The 19,114-nt window shown below is 59.9% G+C and overlaps 1 protein-coding gene across 1 annotated transcript; it reads right to left on the bottom strand.

The window, feature by feature from the left end:
* Positions 1–641: 641 nt before the first annotated feature.
* Positions 642–4,038, bottom strand: LOC130329895 (prostaglandin F2 receptor negative regulator-like; the record flags this gene model as incomplete). Its single annotated transcript, XM_056553531.1, is given in 3 exon segments — positions 642–971; positions 1,597–2,016; positions 3,527–4,038. Coding segments are annotated over 3 exon segments (1,138 nt in total), but the record flags the coding sequence as incomplete, so codon positions are not given.
* Between the last annotated feature and the right edge of the window lie 15,076 nt (positions 4,039–19,114).

Below are 19,114 nucleotides of genomic sequence, written 5' to 3' on the forward strand. Positions count from 1 at the left end.
GGGGGGGAGGGAAAGAGCAGAGGAGGGGGGGGGAGGGAAAGAGCAGAGGAGGGGGGGGAGGGAAAGAGCAGAGGAGGGGGGAGGGAAAGAGCAGAGGAGGGGGAGGGAAAGAGCAGAGGAGGAGAGGCAAGAGGAGAGGGAAGAGCAGAACAGTTAATAGGCACATGAGTGAGAGAGTGAGTTAGGCTGGGTCCACACTACGTTTTGTCCCATACGGGAGCGCATACGGCAGGAGGGAGCTAAAAGCTCGCGCTCCCGTATGTGACCGTATGCGCTCCCGTATGCCATTCACTTCAATGAGCCGACCGAAGTGAAACGTTCGGTCCGGTCGGCTCATTTTTGCGCCGTATGCGCTTTTACAACCGGACCTAAAACTGTGGTCAACCACGGTTTTAGGTCCGGTTGTAAAAGCGCATACGGCGCAAAAATGAGCCGACCGGACCGAACGTTTCACTTCGGTCGGCTCATTGAAATGAATGACATACGGGAGCGCATACGGTCACATACGGGAGCGCGAGCTTTTAGCTCCCTCCTGCCGTATGCGCTCCCGTATGGGACAAAACGTAGTGTGGACCCAGCCTTAGAGAGTGAAGGATTGAGCCTGAGAGAGACTGTAAGAGCGAGTGTGAGTGAGCACTTACCATCATGAGTCACCTGCACTGTCACTGGGGGAGAGGTTCCCTCGGCGGCTCGGTGCCACGTCCCGTTGCTGAGCAGGATCCATGCGCTGGCCCTGCAGGTGTAATCTCCGGAGTCCCACGCCTGTGGCACCAGCAGCTGGTGGGTCCCGGTGGTCTCCTGGTCAGGGTCCGGCCCGCTAGGCAGATGGTGCAGCTCTCCCAAGTGAGAATGGAACCAGCGCACGCGTGTGATGAGGGGGACGCTGGAGTCTACAGATACCAGACAGGACAGGTTAAAGGGGGCGCCCTCTGAGACCACCAGGGCCGGCTCCACGATGGACGCTGTCAGCTCTGCAGGTGAGAAGAAAAGATGGTGGTGAATGCCCGGCCCCATCAGTATACGTCGGCCCGGCTCCCCCCCCAGCATACGTCGGCCCGGCTCCCCCCCCAGCATACGTCGGCCCGGCTCCCCCCCCAGCATACGTCGGCCCGGCTCCCCCCCCCAGCATACGTCGGCCCGGCTCCCCCCCCAGCATACGTCGGCCCCGGCTCCCCCCCCCCAGCATACGTCGGCCCGGCTCCCCCCCCCAGCATACGTCGGCCCGGCTCCCCCCCAGCATACGTCTGCCCGGCTCCCCCCAGCATACGTCTGCCCGGCTCCCCTCAGCATACGTCTGCCCAGCCCCACCCCCCCAGCATACGTCTGCCCGGCTCCCCCCCAGCATACGTCTGCCCGGCTCCCCCCAGCATACGTCTGCCCGGCTCCCCTCAGCATACGTCTGCCCAGCCCCACCCCCCAGCATACATCTGCCCAGCCCCACCCCCCAGCATACGTCTGCCCAGCCCCACCCCCAAGCATACGTCTGCCCGGCCCCCCTCAGCATACGTTTGCCTGGCTCCCCCCAGCATACGTCTGCCCAGCCCCACCCCCCAGCATACGTCTGCCCGGCCCCAGCACCAGCCCACAGTTACTAACCGATGGGCCGGACCTCCACCTGGGCCACAGCCGCTGCCTTCTCTTGGATCTTCTCCCAGCCATCGGGCCCTTGCACCCAGGTCCGGGCCACACAGCTGTATTCTCCAGCATCCCATGGCTGAGCAGCCTCCACGGTCAGCTGGTAGGTGTCGTCTGCTGCCGTGTCCACCCGCAACTCCCCGTCGCTGTAGCGGCCTGCGTATTTTGTGCCAGGATGCAGTCGTCCCAGGTGGGTCAGTGTCAGAACCTCAGAGACTGAGGCCCCGGACTGGCGCTGCCAGGTGAGGGAGAGGTGGGCGTGAGTTGCCGAGTCTTCAAGTGATGCCGAGCACGGTAACCGGAAGGATCCGCCCTCTGTGATGTTATGGAGGCTGGAGCGGCGACCTCGGGGGACCTTCAGGCGTAGGGCATCAGGGATCACTGTGGGGAGAGGAATGGAGGGGTGATGTGCTGCTGGAGCCAAGATAGGCGGATTACACAGTAACCTGGTGCCCACTAGTGGTAATGAGAGGACACTGCAGAATACCTCTTCACAGCACCAAGTAAGCCTGCTGTGTTACACTGACATCTAGTGGCCAATACAAGATGTGCAATAAAGAATTGGTTTTTACAAAATAAAACCACACAGAACCCTTCACAATCACAGGGACCCTGCCCCCCCTGCCGTAACCCCCAATCACAGGACCCTGCCCCCCCTGCCGTAACCCCCAATCACAGGACCCTGCCCCCCCCTGCCGTAACCCCCAATCACAGGACCCTGCCCCCCCTGCCGTGCCCCCCAATCACAGGACCCTGCCCCCCCCTGCCGTGCCCCCCAATCACAGGACCCTGCCCCCCCTGCCGTGCCCCCCAATCACAGGACCCTGCCCCCCCTGCCGTGCCCCCCAATCACAGGACCCTGCCCCCCCTGCCGTGCCCCCCCAATCACAGGACCCTGCCCCCCCTGCCGTGCCCCCCCAATCACAGGACCCCTCCCCTGCCGTGCCCCCCCAATCACAGGACCCCTGCCGTGCCCCCCCAATCACAGGACCCCCTCCCCTGCCGTGCCCCCCCAATCACAGGACCCCTCCCCTGCCGTGCCCCCCCAATCACAGGACCCCTCCCCTGCCGTGCCCCCCCAATCACAGGACCCCTCCCCTGCCGTGCCCCCCCAATCACAGGACCCCTCCCTGCCGTGCCCCCCCATCACAGGACCCTGCCCCCCCTGCCGTGCCCCCCCATCACAGGACCCTGCCCCCCCCTGCCGTGCCCCCCAATCACAGGACCCTGCCCCCCCTGCCGTGCCCCCCAATCACAGGACCCTGCCCCCCCTGCCGTGCCCCCCCAATCACAGGACCCCTCCCCTGCCGTGCCCCCCCAATCACAGGACCCCTCCCCTGCCGTGCCCCCCCAATCACAGGACCCCTCCCCTGCCGTGCCCCCCCAATCACAGGACCCCTCCCCTGCCGTGCCCCCCCAATCACAGGACCCCTCCCTGCCGTGCCCCCCCAATCACAGGACCCCTCCCCTGCCGTGCCCCCCCAATCACAGGACCCCTCCCCCTGCCGTGCCCCCCCAATCACAGGACCCCTCCCCTGCCGTGCCCCCCCAATCACAGGACCCCTCCCCTGCCGTGCCCCCCCAATCACAGGACCCCTCCCCTGCCGTGCCCCCCCAATCACAGGACCCCTCCCCTGCCGTGCCCCCCCATCACAGGACCCCTCCCCTGCCGTGCCCCCCCATCACAGGACCCCTCCCCTGCCGTGCCCCCCATCACAGGACCCCCTCCCCTGCCGTGCCCCCCCATCACAGGACCCCTCCCCTGCCGTGCCCCCCCATCACAGGACCCCTCCCCTGCCGTGCCCCCCATCACAGGACCCCCTCCCCTGCCGTGCTCCCCTCCCCCTCCCCTGCTGTGGATCAGAAGCAGTCCCCTGGGCAGGGGTGGTACCTTTCAGCTGGACGTGGGCCTCGTAGTTGCCGCTGTAGGTGGCATCGGTGCTGGGTGTGGAGCAGGTGTAGTTGCCCTCGTCGGAGGCCTTCAGCCGCTGTAGTCGGAGGACGATCTCGCTGTTTCCGGTCCTCTGTAGCTGGACGGCCCCGGATTTCACCCGCTCTTTGTAGGAGGAGTGTGTGAACGAGCTGTCCCATGTGCTGATCACTGCCACTGCAGGACCCGCCCCCGAGGAAACCGTCCAATCAAAGTCCTGCTCCACGGGGCCCTCATAGTCAGTGACGTTACAGGAGATGGAAACATCGGTACCTTCCACCCGCAGAAGAGGACCAGAGGGCACACGGACTACACGGCCCAGCACGACTCCTGCAGGACAAGAAAACATCACATGACATACTGAAATCCTCCTCCAATCACAGCACAGTAAAGGGCGGGCCCAGAAGTAACGCAGCTTTGGATGTGACTGGAGCACTACATGACTGCCTGCCACACATAGGAGGCAGAGCACTACACCCCTCCCCTCCCCAGGAGGCAGAGCACTACACCCCTCCCCTCCCCAGGAGGCAGAGCACTACACCCCTCCCCTCCCCAGGAGGCAGAGCACTACACCCCTCCCCTCCCCAGGAGGCAGAGCACTACACCCCACCCCTCCCCAGGAGGCAGAGCACTACACCCCACCCCTCCCCAGGAGGCAGAGCACTACACCCCACCCCTCCCCAGGAGGCAGAGCACTACACCCCACCCCTCCCCAGGAGGCAGAGCACTACACCCCACCCCTCCCCAGGAGGCAGAGCACTACACCCCACCCCTCCCCAGGAGGCAGAGCACTACACCCCACCCCTCCCCAGGAGGCAGAGCACTACACCCCACCCCTCCCCAGGAGGCAGAGCACTACACCCCACCCCTCCCCAGGAGGCAGAGCACTACACCCCACCCCTCCCCAGGAGGCAGAGCATTACACCCCTCCCCTCCCCAGGAGGCAGAGCATTACACCCCTCCCCTCCCCAGGAGGCAGAGCATTACACCCCTCCCCTCCCCAGGAGGCAGAGCATTACACCCCTCCCCTCCCCAGGAGGCAGAGCATTACACCCCTCCCCTCCCCAGGAGGCAGAGCATTACACCCCTCCCCTCCCCAGGAGGCAGAGCATTACTCTCCACCCCTCCCCAGGAGGCAGAGCATTACACCCCTCCCCTCCCCTCCCCAGGAGGCAGAGCATTACAACCCTCCCCAGGAGGCAGAGCATTACACCCCACCCCTCCCCAGGAGGCAGAGCATTACACCCCACCCCACCCCTCCCCAGGAGGCAGAGCATTACACCCCACCCCTCCCCTCCCCAGGAGGCAGAGCATTACACCCCTCCCCTCCCCAGGAGGCAGAGCATTACACCCCTCCCCTCCCCAGGAGGCAGAGCATTACACCCCTCCCCTCCCCAGGAGGCAGAGCATTACACCCCTCCCCTCCCCAGGAGGCAGAGCATTACACCCCTCCCCAGGAGGCAGAGCATTACACCCCTCCCCTCCCCAGGAGGCAGAGCATTACACCCCTCCCCAGGAGGCAGAGCATTACACCCCCTCCCCTCCACAAGATGCAGAGCATTACACCTCTCCCCTCCACAAGATGCAGAGCATTACACCCTCCCCTACATAAGATGCAGAGCATTACACCCTCCCTTACATAAGATGCAGAGCATTACACCCTCCTCTGCAGAACATTAATCCCTTCAACTGTGCAAATTGTCAGATGCTGCATAATTAGACCATGTGAAGTTATTCCACATCATGACTGCAGAACATTGCTCTCCTAGGCCTCTGCAGAGCATTGCTCCACATCAAGACTGCAGAACATTGCCAGGCTGCAGACTATTATTATTATAGGTTTATAATGGACGGTACTTGACTTCGTCTTGGTGTTTCTAACATTTGCCCCGGAGTTATAAGACGAGACCAGAGACTTTGGCGCGGCCTGTGATGTCATCATTAACCAATCGTCGACCCCAGATAACAGCCGTTCTATTCATAGTCATGTCCTGTCTCGCCCGAGACAAAAATGCCATCCAGAGGTCAGAGGGTTAACCCCATCCTTGCTGGGCCGCACGCCGCTCCTGTCAATGAATGCTGCCCCCCCCCCTAAATGCTGACAGGTCACATGGACCCACTGACAACCATATGAATACCATCCAATCACTGGAGGCACCAATGACCAGATCAGTCATGTGACCTAAGGTTCCCAGAATCCCCCCTATACACTTGTGTCCCGTCATGTGACCTGAGGATCCACAGACCCCCCCACCTTCACCCCTCTATACACCTGAACCCCATCATGTGACCTGAGGATCCCAGACCCCCCACCTTCACCCCTCTATACACCTGAACCCCATCATGTGACCTGAGGATCCACAGACCCCCCACCTTCACCCCTCTATACACCTGAACCCCATCATGTGACCTGAGGATCCCAGACCCCCCACCTTCACCCCTCTATACACCTGAACCCCATCATGTGACCTGAGGATCCCAGACCCACCCCCCCACCTTCACCCCTATACACCTGAACCCCATCATGTGACCTGAGGATCCACAGACCCCCCACATTCACCCCTATACACCTGAACCCCATCATGTGACCTGAGGATCCACAGACCCCCCACCTTCACCCCTCTATACACCTGAACCCCATCATGTGACCTGAGGATCCACAGACCCCCCACCTTCACCCCTCTATACACCTGAACCCCATCATGAGACCTGAGGATCCACAGACCCCCCACCTTCACCCCTATACACCTGAACCCCATCATGTGACCTGAGGATCCCAGACCCCCCACCTTCACCTCTATACACCTGAACCCCATCATGTGACCTGAGGATCCCAGACCCCCCACCTTCACCCCTATACACCTGAACCCCATCATGTGACCTGAGGATCCCAGACCCCCCACCTTCACCCCTCTATACACCTGAACCCCATCATGTGACCTGAGGATCCACAGACCCCCCACCTTCACCCCTATACACCTGAACCCCATCATGTGACCTGAGGATTCACAGACCCCCACCTTCACCCCTCTATACACCTGAACCCCATCATGTGACCTGAGGATCCCAGACCCCCCACCTTCACCCCCTATACACCTGAACCCCATCATGTGACCTGAGGATCCCAGACCCACCCCCCCACCTTCACCCCTATACACCTGAACCCCATCATGTGACCTGAGGATCCACAGACCCCCCACATTCACCCCTATACACCTGAACCCCATCATGTGACCTGAGGATCCACAGACCCCCCACATTCACCCCTATACACCTGAACCCCATCATGTGACCTGAGGATCCACAGACCCCCCACCTTCACCCCTATACACCTGAACCCCATCATGTGACCTGAGGATCCCAGACCCCCCACCTTCACCCCTCTATACACCTGAACCCCATCATGTGACCTGAGGATCCACAGACCCCCCACCTTCACCCCTATACACCTGAACCCCATCATGTGACCTGAGGATCCACAGACCCCCCACCTTCACCCCTATACACTTGTGTCCCGTCATGTGACCTGAGGATCCACAGACCCCCCACCTTCACCCCTATACACCTGAACCCCATCATGTGACCTGAGGATCCCAGACCCCCACCTTCACCCCTCTATACACCTGAACCCCATCATGTGACCTGAGGGCCACAGACCCCCCACCTTCACCCCTATACACCTGAACCCCATCATGTGACCTGAGGATCCACAGACCCCCCACCTTCACCCCTCTATACACCTGAACCCCATCATGTGACCTGAGGATCCCAGACCCCCACCTTCACCCCTCTATACACCTGAACCCCATCATGAGACCTGAGGATCCACAGACCCCCCACCTTCACCCCTATACACCTGAACCCCATCATGTGACCTGAGGATCCCAGACCCCCCACCTTCACCTCTATACACCTGAACCCCATCATGTGACCTGAGGATCCCAGACCCCCCACCTTCACCCCTCTATACACCTGAACCCCATCATGTGACCTGAGGATCCACAGACCCCCCACCTTCACCCCTATACACCTGAACCCCATCATGTGACCTGAGGATCCACAGACCCCCCACCTTCACCCCTATACACCTGAACCCCATCATGTGACCTGAGGATTCACAGACCCCCACCTTCACCCCTCTATACACCTGAACCCCATCATGTGACCTGAGGATCCACAGACCCCCCACCTTCACCCCTATACACCTGAACCCCATCATGTGACCTGAGGATCCACAGACCCCCCACCTTCACCCCTATACACCTGAACCCCATCATGTGACCTGAGGATCCACAGACCCCCACCTTCACCCCTCTATACACCTGAACCCCATCATGTGACCTGAGGATCCACAGACCCCCCACCTTCACCCCCTATACACCTGAACCCCATCATGTGACCTGAGGATCCCAGACCCCCCACCTTCACCCCCTATACACCTGAACCCCATCATGTGACCTGAGGATCCCAGACCCACCCCCCCACCTTCACCCCTATACACCTGAACCCCATCATGTGACCTGAGGATCCACAGACCCCCCACCTTCACCCCTATACACCTGAACCCCATCATGTGACCTGAGGATCGCAGACCCCCCACCTTCACCCCCTATACACCTGAACCCCATCATGTGACCTGAGGATCCCAGACCCCCCCCACCTTCACCCCCTATACACCTGAACCCCATCATGTGACCTGAGGATCCCAGACCCCCCACCTTCACCCCTCTATACACCTGCACCCCATCATGTGACCTGAGGGCCACACAGACCCCCCCCCCACCCCCATCAACCTTCTACCTAAGCTTCAGTCATGTGACCTGAGGGCCCCAGAACACACAGCCCATAACCCCACATGAGACTTGGTGGCCCCATCAGACAGGTTCTCCCGGGGCCCGTCCTTTCACTCATCTCCCAGGAGCCGCCCAGGACACACAGTGCGGCGGTGATGATGGACGCCGTGTCACACCTACATGGCGCAACTATCCCACAGGAGAAAGTCACCGCATGATGATGTGGAGCCCCCGGAGTACAGTTCTAGGAGTGACCCCGTGTTCAGGGCCGGGTGGGGGCTGAGGATGATCTAAGGGCGGGTGGGGCGAGGAGGGCGACATCAGACGGGAATATGTTTCCCAGCGGCTTTCATGTCTCCCAGAACGTGTCTGTACAGGCCCCAGACACAGCGGAGCTGTCACCCCGCCAGCCCTGACCTCGCCCTGGGAGATCCCACACTGAGCTCCGAGGGGTTAACTCCAGGGATGGGCGCAGCAGTGTTAGAAGAGGAGCGCTGTGCCGCCATCTACACCAACCAGCCACAACATTAAACCACCGTCAATGTCCGACAGAACGACAGTGACCAATAGAGACGCGTAGACTCCGGGGTCAGAGTGTCCCGGTCTAGTGGGGGCGTCCCCTATACATCATGGTTAATACTGACCAAAAAAGTGTCCAAGGAATGAGGCAGGGGACCGGGTCATGGTCCTAATGTGGGACAAAGTGACTGGGGACAGGGTCATGGGGCCAAGGTGGGACAAACAGTGACTGGGGACAGGGTCATGGGGCCAAGGTGGGACAAAGCGACTGGGGACCGGGTCATGGCCCTAATGAGGGACAAAGCGACTGGGGACCGGGTCATGGCCCTAATGAGGGACAAAGCGACTGGGGACCGGGTCATGGCCCTAATGAGGGACAAAGCGACTGGGGACCGGGTCATGGCCCTAATGAGGGACAAAGTGACTGGGGACCGGGTCATGGCCCTAATGAGGGACAAAGCGACTGGGGACCGGGTCATGGCCCTAATGAGGGACAAAGCGACTGGGGACAGGGTCATGGGGCCAAGGTGGGACAAACAGTGACTGGGGACAGGGTCATGGCCCTAATGAGGGACAAAGCGACTGGGGACCGGGTCATGGCCCTAATGAGGGACAAAGCGACTGGGGACCGGGTCATGGCCCTAATGAGGGACAAAGCGACTGGGGACCGGGTCATGGCCCTAATGAGGGACAAAGCGACTGGGGACCGGGTCATGGCCCTAATGAGGGACAAAGCGACTGGGGACCGGGTCATGGCCCTAATGAGGGACAAAGCGACTGGGGACCGGGTCATGGCCCTAATGAGGGACAAAGCGACTGGGGACCGGGTCATGGCCCTAATGAGGGACAAAGCGACTGGGGACCGGGTCATGGCCCTAATGAGGGACAAAGCGACTGGGGACCGGGTCATGGCCCTAATGAGGGACAAAGCGACTGGGGACCGGGTCATGGCCCTAATGAGGGACAAAGCGACTGGGGACAGGGTCATGGGGCCAAGGTGGGACACACACACATATATATATATATATATATATATATATATACATACACACACACCCCCCCCCCCCCCCCCAATCTGCTGCACTCGGTCTGAGAGAATCTTCAATCCTGCACACATTCCTCCACCTCACCATAAGTATCACAAGGCGGCGCGGCAGCCGGGGGTTAATATTCAGCCACACAGGGGTTAATGGGAGGCTCCGGCGCAGTACGTTCCAGCAGCGGCTGATGTTTCCTTGTAGGGATATCACATTGCGGTGCCCGGGTGAAGGTGCCAGCGTCAGTGCGTCACCACCTCCTCACACCTCTCCAGTCACCCTGTCCAGAGATGAAGTGCGATGTCCTGCGGAGGGCGCTCACCACCTCCTCACACCTCTCCAGTCACCCTGTCCAGAGATGAAGAGCGATGTCCTGCGGGGGGCGCTCATCACCTCCTCACACCTCTCCAGTCACCCTGTCCAGAGATGAAGAGCGATGTCCTGCGGGGGGCGCTCATCACCTCCTCACACCTCTCCAGTCACCCTGTCCAGAGATGAAGTGCGATGTCCTGCGGGGGGCGCTCACCACCTCCTCACACCTCTCCAGTCACCCTGTCCAGAGATGAAGAGCGATGTCCTGCGGGGGGCGCTCATCACCTCCTCACACCTCTCCAGTCACCCTGTCCAGAGATGAAGTGCGATGTCCTGCGGGGGGCGCTCACCACCTCCTCACACCTCTCCAGTCACCCTGTCCAGAGATGAAGAGCGATGTCCTGCGGGGGGCGCTCATCACCTCCTCACACCTCTCCAGTCACCCTGTCCAGAGATGAAGAGCGATGTCCTGCGGGGGGCGCTCATCACCTCCTCACACCTCTCCAGTCACCCTGTCCAGAGATGAAGAGCGATGTCCTGCGGGGGGCGCTCATCACCACACACCTCTCCAGTCACCCTGTCCAGAGATGAAGAGCGATGTCCTGCGGGGGGCGCTCATCACCTCCTCACACCTCTCCAGTCACCCTGTCCAGAGATGAAGAGCGATGTCCTGCGGGGGGCGCTCATCACCTCCTCACACCTCTCCAGTCACCCTGTCCAGAGATGAAGAGCGATGTCCTGCGGGGGGCGCTCATCACCTCCTCACACCTCTCCAGTCACCCTGTCCAGAGATGAAGAGCGATGTCCTGCGGGGGGCGCTCATCACCACACACCTCTCCAGTCACCCTGTCCAGAGATGAAGAGCGATGTCCTGCGGGGGGCGCTCATCACCTCCTCACACCTCTCCAGTCACCCTGTCCAGAGATGAAGAGCGATGTCCTGCGGGGGGCGCTCATCACCTCCTCACACCTCTCCAGTCACCCTGTCCAGAGATGAAGTGCGATGTCCTGCGGAGGGCGCTCATCACCTCCTCACACCTCTCCAGTCACCCTGTCCAGAGATGAAGAGCGATGTCCTGCGGGGGGCGCTCACCACCTCCTCACACCTCTCCAGTCACCCTGTCCAGAGATGAAGTGCGATGTCCTGCGGGGGGCGCTCATCACCTCCTCACACCTCTCCAGTCACCCTGTCCAGAGATGAAGAGCGATGTCCTGCGGGGGGCGCTCATCACCACACACCTCTCCAGTCACCCTGTCCAGAGATGAAGAGCAATGTCCTGCGGGGGGCGCTCATCACCTCCTCACACCTCTCCAGTCACCCTGTCCAGAGATGAAGAGCGATGTCCTGCGGGGGGCGCTCATCACCTCCTCACACCTCTCCAGTCACCCTGTCCAGAGATGAAGAGCAATGTCCTGCGGGGGGCGCTCATCACCTCCTCACACCTCTCCAGTCACCCTGTCCAGAGATGAAGAGCGATGTCCTGCGGGGGGCGCTCATCACCTCCTCACACCTCTCCAGTCACCCTGTCCAGAGATGAAGAGCGATGTCCTGCGGGGGGCGCTCATCACCTCCTCACACCTCTCCAGTCACCCTGTCCAGAGATGAAGAGCGATGTCCTGCGGGGGGCGCTCATCACCTCCTCACACCTCTCCAGTCACCCTGTCCAGAGATGAAGTGCGATGTCCTGCGGGGGGCGCTCATCACCTCCTCACACCTCTCCAGTCACCCTGTCCAGAGATGAAGTGCGATGTCCTGCGGGGGGCGCTCATCACCTCCTCACACCTCTCCAGTCACCCTGTCCAGAGATGAAGTGCGATGTCCTGCGGGGGGCGCTCATCACCTCCTCACACCTCTCCAGTCACCCTGTCCAGAGATGAAGAGCGATGTCCTGCGGGGGGCGCTCATCACCTCCTCACACCTCTCCAGTCACCCTGTCCAGAGATGAAGAGCGATGTCCTGCGGGGGGCGCTCATCACCTCACACCTCTCCAGTCACCCTGTCCAGAGATGAAGAGCGATGTCCTGCGGGGGGCGCTCATCACCTCCTCACACCTCTCCAGTCACCCTGTCCAGAGATGAAGTGCGATGTCCTGCGGGGGGCGCTCATCACCTCCTCACACCTCTCCAGTCACCCTGTCCAGAGATGAAGAGCGATGTCCTGCGGGGGGGCGCTCATCACCACACACCTCTCCAGTCACCCTGTCCAGAGATGAAGAGCGATGTCCTGCGGGGGGCGCTCATCACCTCCTCACACCTCTCCAGTCACCCTGTCCAGAGATGAAGTGCGATGTCCTGCGGGGGGCGCTCATCACCTCCTCACACCCCTCCAGTCACCCTGTCCAGAGATGAAGAGCGATGTCCTGCGGGGGGCGCTCATCACCTCCTCACACCTCTCCAGTCACCCTGTCCAGAGATGAAGTGCGATGTCCTGCGGGGGGCGCTCATCACCTCCTCACACCTCTCCAGTCACCCTGTCCAGAGATGAAGTGCGATGTCCTGCGGGGGGCGCTCATCACCTCCTCACACCTCTCCAATCACCCTGTCCAGAGATGAAGTGCGATGTCCTGCGGGGGGCGCTCATCACCTCCTCACACCTCTCCAGTCACCCTGTCCAGAGATGAAGTGCGATGTCCTGCGGGGGGCGCTCATCACCTCCTCACACCTCTCCAGTCACCCTGTCCAGAGATGAAGAGCGATGTCCTGCGGGGGGCGCTCATCACCTCCTCACACCTCTCCAGTCACCCTGTCCAGAGATGAAGAGCGATGTCCTGCGGGGGGCGCTCATCACCTCCTCACACCTCTCCAGTCACCCTGTCCAGAGATGAAGTGCGATGTCCTGCGGGGGGCGCTCATCACCTCCTCACACCTCTCCAGTCACCCTGTCCAGAGATGAAGTGCGATGTCCTGCGGGGGGAGCTCATCACCTCACACCTCTCCAGTCACCCTGTCCAGAGATGAAGTGCGATGTCCTGCGGGGGGCGCTCACCACCTCCTCACACCTCTCCAGTCACCCTGTCCAGAGATGAAGAGTGATGTCCTGCGGGGGGCGCTCATCACCTCCTCACACCTCTCCAGTCACCCTGTCCAGAGATGAAGTGCGATGTCCTGCGGGGGGAGCTCATCACCTCACACCTCTCCAGTCACCCTGTCCAGAGATGAAGTGCGATGTCCTGCGGGGGGCGCTCACCACCTCCTCACACCTCTCCAGTCACCCTGTCCAGAGATGAAGAGCGATGTCCTGCGGGGGGCGCTCACCACCTCCTCACACCTCTCCAGTCACCCTGTCCAGAGATGAAGTGCGATGTCCTGCGGGGGGCGCTCATCACCACCTCACACCTCTCCAGTCACCCTGTCCAGAGATGAAGTGCGATGTCCTGCGGGGGGCGCTCATCACCTCCTCACACCTCTCCAGTCACCCTGTCCAGAGATGAAGAGCGATGTCCTGCGGGGGGCGCTCATCACCTCCTCACACCTCTCCAGTCACCCTGTCCAGAGATGAAGTGCGATGTCCTGCGGGGGGCGCTCATCACCTCCTCACACCTCTCCAGTCACCCTGTCCAGAGATGAAGTGCGATGTCCTGCAGGGGGCGCTCATCACCTCCTCACACCTCTCCAGTCACCCTGTCCAGAGATGAAGTGCGATGTCCTGCGGGGGGCGCTCATCACCTCCTCACACCTCTCCAGTCACCCTGTCCAGAGATGAAGTGCGATGTCCTGCGGGGGGCGCTCATCACCTCCTCACACCTCTCCAGTCACCCTGTCCAGAGATGAAGAGCGATGTCCTGCGGGGGGCGCTCATCACCTCCTCACACCTCTCCAGTCACCCTGTCCAGAGATGAAGTGCGATGTCCTGCGGGGGGCGCTCATCACCTCCTCACACCTCTCCAGTCACCCTGTCCAGAGATGAAGTGCGATGTCCTGCAGGGGGCGCTCATCACCTCCTCACACCTCTCCAGTCACCCTGTCCAGAGATGAAGAGCGATGTCCTGCGGGGGGCGCTCATCACCTCCTCACACCTCTCCAGTCACCCTGTCCAGAGATGAAGAGCGATGTCCTGCGGGGGGCGCTCATCACCTCCTCACACCTCTCCAGTCACCCTGTCCAGAGATGAAGTGCGATGTCCTGCAGGGGGCGCTCATCACCTCCTCACACCTCTCCAGTCACCCTGTCCAGAGATGAAGTGCGATGTCCTGCGGGGGGCGCTCATCACCACCTACGCAAGACACGTGACAAAAAGCCATGGTGAACTAACACCCACTCCTTGCTCGGCGCTATAGTGGGGGAGGGGTGTCGACCATCACTAGATCTCTCCTCACATCTCATATACTGACCCCCCCCCCCCCCCCCCCGACCCAACAGCTGCCGGACGCAACGCAGGAGCGGGCGCAGCTGTCGTGTCCATCAGGACGTCCGTAACAATATAACGCAGTGCGACGGCGAGTTATACGACACCTGGAGGACAGGGCAGAACTCACAGAACCATTGATCCCATGACTGTGCCACCATCTTCACCGGCGCAAAGTCACCACCCACCACAGAATGGGACAGTACAAAGGAATAGGGCAAGGGGGGGGGAGAGTGACCCTGAGACACAAGGAGCCCGCCCCAGAGGTGTGATAGGGGGGGAGCCAGCCCTAGAGGTGTGATTGGGAGGGGGGGGGGGAGCGAGCCCCAGAGGTGTGATAGGGGGGGAGCCAGCCCCAGAGGTGTGATAGGGGGGGAGCGAGCCCTAGAGGTGTGATAGGGGGGGAGCGAGCCCTAGAGGTGTGATTGGGGGGGGGGGGGGGGAGCGAGCCCCAGAGGTGTGATGAGAGGGAGGGGTAGTGAGCCCCAGAGGTGTGATTTGGGGGGGGGGGGGGGAGTGAGCCCTAGAGGTGTGATGAGAGGGAGGGGTAGTGAGCCCCAGAGGTGTGATTTGGGGGGGGGGGAGCGAGCCCTAGAGGTGTGATGGGGGGGGGGCAGCGAGCCCTAGAGGTGTGATTTGGGGGGGGGGAAGCGAGCCCCAGAGGTGTGATGGGGGGGGGAAGCGAGCCTAGAGGTGTGATGAGAGGGAGGGGGAAGCGAGCCCTAGAGGTGCGATGGGGGGGGGGGGGAGCGAGCCCCAGAGGTGTGATGGGGGGGGGGAGCGAGCCCTAGAGGTGTGATGGGGGGGGGGGGCGACCCCTAGAGGTGTGATGGGGGGGGAGCGAGCCCTAGAGGTGTGATGGGGGGGGGGGAGCGAGCCCCAGAGGTGTGATGAGAGGGAGGGAGCGCACCAGGGGCACACAGAGAGGGGGGCCAGCCCTAGAGTGAGGAAGGCAAGCCGTCCCCAGAGGTGTGATGAGGGACAGAAAAGTGAGCCAGCCCCAAAAGGAGTGAGGATGGGTGAGCGAGCCCCAGTGGCACGAAGAGGGAGTGATCCAGCCCCAGGATGTGCCAGAAAAGGGCAAGTGGGCATCAGGAGAAAGGGGGGGGGGGAGCCGACCCCAGAGGTACAAAAAGAAGGGGGGAGCCAGCCCCAGAGGTACAAGGAGAAAGGGGGGGGGAGCCGGCCCAGAGGTACAAGGAGAAGGGGGGGGGGGAGCCGGCCCAGAGGTACAAGGAGAAGGGGGGGGGAGCCGGCCCCAGAGGTACAAGGAGAAGGGGGGGGGGGAGCCGGCCCCAGAGGTACAAGGAGAAGGGGGGGGGGGGAGCCGGCCCCAGAGGTACAAGGAGAAGGGGGGGGGGAGCCGGCCCCAGAGGTACAAGGAGAAGGGGGGGGGGGAGCCGGCCCCAGAGGTACAAGGAGAAGGGGGGGGGGAGCCGGCCCCAGAGGTACAAGGAGAAGGGGGGGGGGGAGCCGGCCCCAGAGGTACAAGGAGAAGGGGGGGGGGGGAGCCGGCCCCAGAGGTACAAGGAGAAGGGGGGGGGGAGCCGGCCCCAGAGGTACAAGGAGAAGGGGGGGAGACGACCTTAGAGACGCGAGGAGCCGACCTGGGAAGATCCAACATGACACTGGCCCCTGCTAACTTGCAGAACGCGGCCCCGTATCACTTATTAAACATCAGTAACTGAGCGGCCAATCAGGTGTCAGACAACGAGACCATTAACTCCGCTTATCTGTTTGTGCAGGGAAAAAGACCATCTAATGCTCCTGTTATCAGTCATGTCAGGAGAGGTGACTGTAGGACAGGTGAATATATCTATTGTTCTCTGTTATCAGCCATGTCAGGAGAGGAGAGGTGACTGTAGGACAGGTGAATATATCTATTGTTCTCTGTTATCAGCCATGTCAGGAGGGGAGAGGTGACTGTAGGACAGGTGAATATATCTATTGTTCTCTGTTATCAGTCATGTCAGGAGAGGTGACTGTAGGACAGGTGAATATATCTATTGTTCTCTGTTATCAGCCATGTCAGGAGAGGTGACTGTAGGACAGGTGAATATAATCTATTGTTCTCTGTTATCAGCCATGTCAGGAGAGGAGAGGTGACTGTAGGACAGGTGAATATATCTATTGTTCTCTATCAGCCATGTCAGGAGGGGAGAGGTGACTGTAGGACAGGTGAATATAATCTATTGTTCTCTGTTATCAGCCATGTCAGGAGGGGAGAGGTGACTGTAGGACAGGTGAATATAATCTATTGTTCTCTGTTATCAGCCATGTCAGGAGGGGAGAGGTGACTGTAGGACAGGTGAATATAATCTATTGTTCTCTGTTATCAGCCATGTCAGGAGGGGAGAGGTGACTGTAGGACAGGTGAATATATCTATTGTTCTCTACTCAGCCATTTCCGATCTGGTTCTGCTGCCAGGTCTATTGTCTTTTTATACTGGGATACAGTGAGGCAGGCAGCTCAGTAGAGGGTTAAACACAGCTGCCCCGCCCCCTGATGACATCACTACACCTGGAGGGAGCGGCGGGTGATTCATTAGCGGCTGATCTTAGTCGGAGCCGTCAGCTGATCCCAATAATACAACATCTATAGGACGACCTGTAATGTGATCGGCTGAACCAACACTCAGGTCACAACTCTACCTGACACCTGATCGTGTATGAGGTTCTGCAGCAGCTGCGGTGTGCATTATAAAAGTTCTGCAGCAGCTGAGGTGTGCATTATAAAAGTTCTGCAGCAGCTGAGGTGTGCATTATAAAGTTCTGCAGCAGCTGAGGTGTGCATTATAAAAGTTCTGCAGCAGCTGAGGTGTGCATTATAAAAGTTCTGCAGCAGCTGCGGTGTGCATTATAAAAGTTCTGCAGCAGCTGAGGTGTGCATTATAAAAGTTCTGCAGCAGCTGAGGTGTGCATTATAAAAGTTCTGCAGCAGCTGAGGTGTGCATTATAAAAGTTCTGCAGCAGCTGAGGTGTGCATTATAAAAGTTCTGCAGCAGCTGAGGTGTGTATTATAAATGTTCTGCAGCAGCTGAGGTGTGCATTATAAAAGTTCTGCAGCAGCTGAGGTGTGTATTATAAATGTTCTGCAGCAGCTGAGATGTGTATTATAAAAGTTCTGCAGCAGCTGAGATGTGTATGATGAGGAGCTGCAGCAGCTGTGGAGGAGAAGGAGATGGTGGGGGTGATTCTGTATAGTCTGTCGGGCTGCATGTTGTGGGGGTGATTCTGTATAGTCTGTCAGGCTGCATGTTGTGGGGGTGATTCTGTATAGTCTGTCAGGCTGCATGTTGTGGGGGTGATTCTGTATAGTCTGTCGGGCTGCATGTTGTGGGGGTGATTCTGTATAGTCTGTCGGGCTGCATGTTGTGGGGGGTGATTCTGTATAGTCTGTCGGGCTGCATGTTGTGGGGGGTGATTCTGTATAGTCTGTCGGGCTGCATGTTGTGGGGGGTGATTCTGTATAGTCTGACAGGCTGCATGTTGTGGGGGGTGATTCTGTATAGTCTGTCGGGCTGCATGTTGTGGGGGTGATTCTGTATAGTCTGTCGGGCTGCATGTTGTGGGGGTGATTCTGTATAGTCTGTCGGGCTGCATGTTGTGGGGGTGATTCTGTATAGTCTGTCGGGCTGCATGTTGTGGGGGTGATTCTGTATAGTCTGTCGGGCTGCATGTTGTGGGGGTGATTCTGTATAGTCTGTCGGGCTGCATGTTGTGGGGGTGATTCTGTATAGTCTGTCGGGCTGCATGTTGTGGGGGGTGATTCTGTATAGTCTGTCGGGCTGCATGTTGTGGGGGTGATTCTGTATAGTCTGTCGGGCTGCATGTTGTGGGGGGTGATTCTGTATAGTCTGTCGGGCTGCATGTTGTGGGGGGTGATTCCGTATAGTCTGTCGGGCTGCATGTTGTGGGGTGATTCCGTATAGTCTGTCGGGCTGCATGTTGTGGGGTGATTCCGTATAGTCTGTCGGGCTGCATGTTGTGGGGGTGATTCCGTATAGTCTGTCAGGCTGCATGTTGTGGGGGTGATTCTGTATAGTCTGTCAGGCTGCATGTTGTGGGGGTGATTCCGTATAGTCTGTCAGGCTGCATGTTGTGGGGTGATTCCGTATAGTCTGTCGGACTGCATGTTGTGGGGGTGATTCCGTATAGTCTGTCAGGCTGCATGTTGTGGGGGTGATTCTGTATAGTCTGTCAGGCTGCATGTTGTGGGGTGATTCCGTATAGTCTGTCGGACTGCATGTTGTGGGGTGATTCCGTATAGTCTGTCAGGCTGCATGTTGTGGGGGTGATTCTGTATAGTCTGTCAGGCTGCATGTTGTGGGGTGATTCCGTATAGTCTGTCGGACTGCATGTTGTGGGGGTGATTCCGTATAGTCTGTCAGGCTGCATGTTGTGGGGTGATTCTGTATAGTCTGTCAGGCTGCATGTTGTGGGGGTGCTGCGTGCCCCTCACTATCACACGGGGAATGAGTTGGAGGAGTTTGGGCAGCAGGAGGGGGAGGGGAGAGGGGTCTTTGTGTCTGTAGTAATGTGAG

This window comes from Hyla sarda, unplaced genomic scaffold (assembly GCF_029499605.1).
Source record: "Hyla sarda isolate aHylSar1 unplaced genomic scaffold, aHylSar1.hap1 scaffold_3254, whole genome shotgun sequence".
In the NCBI taxonomy this organism is placed as follows: domain Eukaryota; kingdom Metazoa; phylum Chordata; class Amphibia; order Anura; family Hylidae; genus Hyla; species Hyla sarda.